The 6,258-nt window shown below is 48.9% G+C and overlaps 1 protein-coding gene across 1 annotated transcript in view; it reads left to right on the top strand.

Annotated features, from left to right (window-relative positions):
• The first annotated feature begins 435 nt into the window (after window positions 1–435).
• Window positions 436–6,258, top strand: part of GRIK1 (glutamate ionotropic receptor kainate type subunit 1) — a 178,370-nt gene continuing 172,547 nt past the window's right edge. The window contains exon 1 of the mRNA XM_075491848.1: window positions 436–580. Within this exon, the coding sequence (XP_075347963.1) occupies window positions 436–580 (145 nt within the window). The remainder of the gene's footprint in view (window positions 581–6,258) is intronic.

Below are 6,258 nucleotides of genomic sequence, written 5' to 3'. Positions count from 1 at the left end.
CCCTGCCCCTGCCCCTGCCCAGCGCGGGCGGCGCGGGTCCGGCCGTGCCGGGGAGCAGCAGGACAGTTTTGTGTGCCTGCGTGTGCGCGTCGTGTGTCCCCGTGTGCGTGGTGCCCCGCCACGCCGCCCGTCCCGGTCAGCCCCCGGAGCCGCCCCGCCCCGCCCGGGGCCGCCCCGCGGGAGGAGCCGCCCCCTCCCGTCCCCTCCCTCCCCTCCCGGCGGCGGCGGCGGGGGGCGAGGGCAGCGGGAGCCGCGGGCGGCGGCGCAGCGCGGCGCGGCAGCGGCGGGAGCGCGGGCGGCGGGCGCGGAGCCCCCGCGCCATGGGCGGGCGGCGCGGAGCGGCGGCGCGCAGCCGGCCCCGCCGGGGGTAGCCGGGGGTAGCCGCCCGCGCCCCGCACCCGCGGAGCCCGGCATGAACTGAGGCGGGCGCGGAGGATGGCGAGCGCCCTCGGCCCGCGGTGGCCCCGGCGCCCGGCCCCGGGCGGCGGTGGCGGTGGCGGCGGCGGCGGGGGGCTCCTCTTCGTGCTGCTCTGCGCTTCGGCCGGCCTCCCCCGGAGCGGCCAGCAAGTGCTGCGGATCGGTGAGTGCCGCCCGCGGGCCCTGCGCGTCCCGCTCCGCGGGGGGCGGGGGCGGCGAAGGGGGCTTCTCGCTCCTGGGCTCTTCCCCTCCCTCCTGCCCCGGCCGCTGCGCGGGGGCTTGCTTGTGCCGGGGCACCGCGACCCGCGCACCTCCCGCAGGGCGCGGCGCAGCCCGCGGGGAGCCGCCGCGCCGGGGCCGGGGCCGGGGCCGGGGCCGGGGCCGGGGCCGGGGCTGCGGGCGACAGCGGCCGGGCTGCTCCCAGCCCGTGGCTTTCCTCGGCGGGGCGTTTGCCCGGGGAGCGGGGCGCAGCCCGCCCCGTTTGCTCCGCTGCCGGGCTCTGCGGGGCTCCGCGGGTGCTGCTCCCGAAAGTTTGCCCCGGTGCGCGGCGGCGGGACGCGGGGAAGTTGGGCGCGGGGATCCCGGCGGAGCGGAGCGGGGCCGGGGATGGGGCCGGGGCCGGGGCCGGGGCGAGCATCCCGGGAGCCGCTGGGGGCTGGCCGCGGGCAAGGAGGGAGTCACCGCTGAAGCGCTCCGCGGCAGCGGGTGTAAAGTGCGGCCCAACCCCGTCGACCACGGCTGTCCCCGCCGCGGGGGGAGACTGAAGGGAGTCCGGGGGGCCGCGGGAATGGTTCCGTGACCTTAAAATGCATGCCGGAAAGTGCTGAGGTTTCCTGGGTCGGACCGGAGAGCGAGGAGCTGTAGCCTGCGAAGGGCAACCTTTTAGGACGGGGGACGCGTTTGCCCGCCTTTGCCCTCGGCCCCTGACCCCGGGGCGTGGGGAGCTCCGCGGGTGCTGCACGGCCGCGTAGCCCCAGCAAACAGGAATTTATTTTTAAGTAGAAAACTCCGCACCATGGAAACGGGGCTCAGTTCACAGGAAGCCTCTCTCCCTACAGTGGGTTTCTTGTGTCAGTCAAGCGAGACAGTGAATACAAAGTATCAATGAGTTAGGGGTTAGGAAAAAGCGTGGAGAAGACGTAGGCAGAATCTGCCACACTTCTGTTTCTCTGCCTATCCCCCTTTGCTGGACAAACACGGAACATGAAACAAAAAAAGAGAAAAGAAGCTGTTTACACCACCCGGGGAGATGCATTCCTAACGGCACGTTCCTGTGCGAAGTCAGAGATCGATGCCTTTTGACCTGGCAAGCGTTAACCTCACTCAGCTTTCCTCACACGAGTGCTCCTTTAAACGTCAAGTGGAAGGCTCCCCATATGCCTAGAGAGCAAGGGACCCGATGACTGAAACATTTAAATAAATTAAGTGACACAGTCCTTCAAAGTGCTGAGCAAAGGCAAGGGGGGAGGGGGGGGAGAGAAAAGCTGAAGGCGCTCTGCACCTTGCAGCTGAGAATCTGTGATGAGTAAGTAACTGTCCATATTCAGTGTACGCTCACTTCTTTTTTCTCACGGGATGCAGGTGAAGTTTGCTGTTTCTCTGCTCACCACCACAGTGTAACCGTGCCCTGTTTGGAGCCGAGGGGAACGTCTGTGCACATGCACAGAGCACATGAAACATAAAGCTTTGTGCTTTCACAGACCGGTAAATTCAGGGCCGATGAAACTTGTGGAAGAAAGTAAAACATGTTGAAATAACTTAGCCACATGCTACAGCAGGATGCTTTGGAAATACACAAGCATCATCACTGCTACTAGGCAGCCTTGACTTGCTTAGCTTTAATGGAAACAGCCTCTGAAGGGAAAAGGAGCATACCAGATTTTAAAGGGAAAGGTATTGCTTGAACATAGTCTAAACGCTTAGCTCTGTGCAGGATGAAACCTCCGCTTCACAGCTGGCATCAGCATTGCAGGGACCCAGGCAGAGATTCAGGGTGTGCACTCTTCCCTCTGTCAACCTCCCCACTGCAAAACTTGCTTTGCCGCTTCTGTTTGGTCTAGCGAGGCTCCCAGGCAATTGCCCACGTTGCTTTTCCCTAAAATTGCTCTGCGTGGTTTGTAGACTCTCTGCTGCAAGATCTGTGTGTATCTCTAGTTTGGGTTCACTCCTTCAGTGCGGGCAACGATGGTGCCCTAACGCTGGTTAGGCTCTGTTCCTTCCACCCCAATATAAACAACGATAAGTACGACAAACTGCTCAGCTTTCAATCGCAGCAACCCAATACACATCCAAAGAGGTGCTGCCGGAGAATAAATGCTCCTTGTGTGTTACATGGTTGTGAATGCATAAAATATTAAATGTATTCTTATTACTATAGTTATCCTGCCGATAAAGTAATGATATTATAAAATATTAATCCTTCACATCCGTTAACAGCAGCAAGTTTCTCTGTGCAGTCTGTCACTCTTAGAGGTGACAAACAGAAGTAATGGCAATAACTCCTCCGAGACTCTTTGTGGTAACATAATAAAATCATCCCCAAGCATTTCTGACAGTGAAGAAAATGCTATTAAGCCATCAGATTTTCTTCTTCATGTTTTAGTTAATTAAGGAAAGGAAAGCACTGCTATACAATGGTGCAGCAGTTTGCACCTGAATTAATACACTGGTAGTTTAATTGCATATTCCACTGTTAGAGAGCTTTTGGATTTTTTACAATTTTTCTGGCTTATAATAGAAATGAATGGATTCTCTTGTTGGTATTTAATTAGTTGAGAGAGGACATGTGAGCGATAGAAATTCTAGTTGTTTCTCAGCATCTAGCTGATGACTACTTTTCTAGCCCTCTAAACAAGAAAATGAAGGATGGCAATATGACCAGTAAAACTAACTCATTAGGATAAAAATAATGGATTTTGAGATAAGATATAGTTTTCAGTCCCGGGCAATACAATACTTAAATTTTAGTGTCTTACTGAGTATTTCTTTCAGGTTCATGTTAAAGAGCTTTTCCCTTGATATATGAACTAATAGAGCTGTCCAAGGAAATACCATCTTTATCTACACATAACCCACTAGACGATATTATATAAAGGTATATTTAAAGTTCATGACCCTAATATTTTTGATTTAATACCAAGAAATTTCTAGTTTTTACACTGAGTCAACCTAACCTTCTTATCTATCCTACTTGTACCACTTGTATAAAATAAATGAACTCAAATAACAGAAGGAAGAATATAAATTCTAAATAAGACAAGCAGGCACTAAGTTGCAGAAATAGCTTCCAAAGCACTGCAATTTCAGCAGCAAGAAAATTTATTTGTTAATAGTGGACGCACAGCTTTCTCATTTCTTACTGTACGTCCTTAAGGCCATTACAACTTCTAACTAGGTTATAAGAATATACTTTAGTGATATTACATGAGAATTTATAAATGGTAGTCATTCAAGCTACGCTCTGGATTAGAACTAACCAATAGTTGAGAAACTATGCAAGTTATTAACATATCACTGGAGTTAATTAAAAAGAGAATGTGGCAGTTTTCAACAAATACCTGTAGGAAGTTATACTTGGATGAATCTTGGAATTAATCTCTAAAATTAACAACTCCTGAAAATGAGCAAATGAGTAATTTTTAGGTTTCATAGAAATTGCTTTAGGTGATGAAATAGATACCCTTCAGTTCATACCAGAAGTAATTTTCAGTAATTTGTGTGTTTCTGCAGTTAAATGGAATATTTAAGTACGGGTTTTCATACTCTGCACTGATTTATTCCTTACTTAAGCAAAATTCCCAATGGTTTAGTGAATTGTGTTTTCAGAGATGCAGGATTAGCCCCATAATATTTCTCTCCAATGGAGAAATATAGTTTAATACAGACACACATAAGTCAACCTAACCTACAAAATATTATTTTCTAATAAGTTGAAATTTTCAATATAGATTTCAAAATATATGTCTATATTTCCCCAAGCAGGGCTAGAGCTGTGAGGTTTTTTCCTGCGTGACATTGCCATTCCCACACTGTGAGAATGGTAAAGACAAAAACCTAATTAATTTCACTGCAAATTTGCTACTTTTTGTCAACTCTTTTTGAGATTTTGTTTGTGAAGGGAGTGATATTCATACACATTTGAGCTTCATTAGTGTGACATGGAAAAAACTGTATTTGGAAAGTCTCTGTCATATTTGAACATCATTAAAAATGTTAAATTTCAGAAGTATTTCTTACTAGGTGTCTACGAGTTATTCTCTTCCATAATATTGTGAGAAGTGGGACTGCATTTTCTATCATTAGATGACGAGACATTAACTACATTTTGTTCACCAGATCCTGAATGCTCAGTGGTTTATCATTTCACTGTAATACAATTTGCTTGAATTTCCTCATTCTACACTTAACAGAAAACTATACAAATATTTCTAAAGGATTGCTACCAAAACATCCAAACATCAATTTTTACGCATCTCCCTCCTCACTGGTTTTGACAGTACTGTACAAGTGTAAGACAGTGCAATATTTGGCTCGCATGCTTTGAATCAAGTTAAAAATACCCTGTAAAAGACAGATGAAAAATGTATTGCCAGCACCTTAGCAGGGCACTCAAAAGGTCAGTGGAGCCAAGTGGGCTCAATGTATGTAGTGAGCTCAGGGAAAACACTTGACTGCATAATGATTTCCATGGTTTCACCCTAAATTATTAAAATCAAAATCTCATTGGTGATTTCTTTGTGTTCTGCCATTTAGGCTCGATGATGCAGAGGGGTGGATTACTTTAGGTTCCATAACATTGTATTTCCAGACTTTTAGACCGTGGAAGGCGTTTGCTGTACTGGGTTGCTCCATTGGGGAATATTAAAAAGTCGTGAAGCCAGTGCTCAGCTGATGTAAATGGGCATCCTTTTATTGAACTCAAGGGAGCTATGCCGATTTAAATTGCCTGAAGAGCTGCCTGGACATAGTTAATATACTGAGAATGATGAAACTTTTGTAATTCCCCTGACTGACCTACCTACTTGCTACTCTTCCTAATGACGGATAGGATCCAACAAAATCAGGTCCTACGCATCTTTAGCTCTTGTTTTACGCCAGTGAACTCTACAGAGCATTTCTGGAGCTCGCTCCCTGGGCCGAGCAATGGTGGTCATTGAGCGCATGAAGCTCGCCAGCGTTAGGGTGACCAGTTACACTGTCAGCTCTTGATACCTCAGTAGGGGTGTTTGCTGGGTGGCTCTGCCGTGGCCAGAACGTCCTTATTGCTGGGGCAGTGTAAAGTGCTGGTCAGGATTTGAAGAAACTATAAAGGAGACCTTCACTTTCCAGAAAATTGGCGGTTTGTGTCTCTGTTGTCAGAATATACCTACGTCCTAAATATCTGCTTTAGCATGAAATAGATGAGCTGTAAAGGCGCATGATAGTCTTCAAATAGTCTGTAATACTGTGGCTTGATGATTATGCAGCAGGCAGCCAGCCGCTCAGGGCTGTATTAACAAAAACACCGAGCATGAGTTGCTTCTGTCCTGGACCACTTGTCAGTAAAGGTTGATGGAGAACAACAAAGAAAAGGTCCCGAGACCAGAAAATGAAAACTAAGGAAGCAAGGCTGGATTTGCCTACCTTGGACCAGAGCTGGGACGGTTTACACAGTACTGACAGAGATAGAAACATTTAAAAACTAGATCATGAAGATATGTTAGTCCTGCATTTCACATCTTGGGAGATACGTGGTTAACTGTGGCAAATTTCATGTAGCTATCATGGTCAAAAGTCAAGTAGCTAATAGGAAAATGAAATGGAAGGCAAGCCAGGGCATTGATATCTGTGCTGTCGTATTTT

This window comes from Mycteria americana, chromosome 1, assembly GCF_035582795.1.
Source record: "Mycteria americana isolate JAX WOST 10 ecotype Jacksonville Zoo and Gardens chromosome 1, USCA_MyAme_1.0, whole genome shotgun sequence".
NCBI classification, from domain to species: Eukaryota; Metazoa; Chordata; class Aves; order Ciconiiformes; family Ciconiidae; genus Mycteria; species Mycteria americana.
This window is presented reverse-complemented; position numbering and strand designations above follow the sequence as displayed.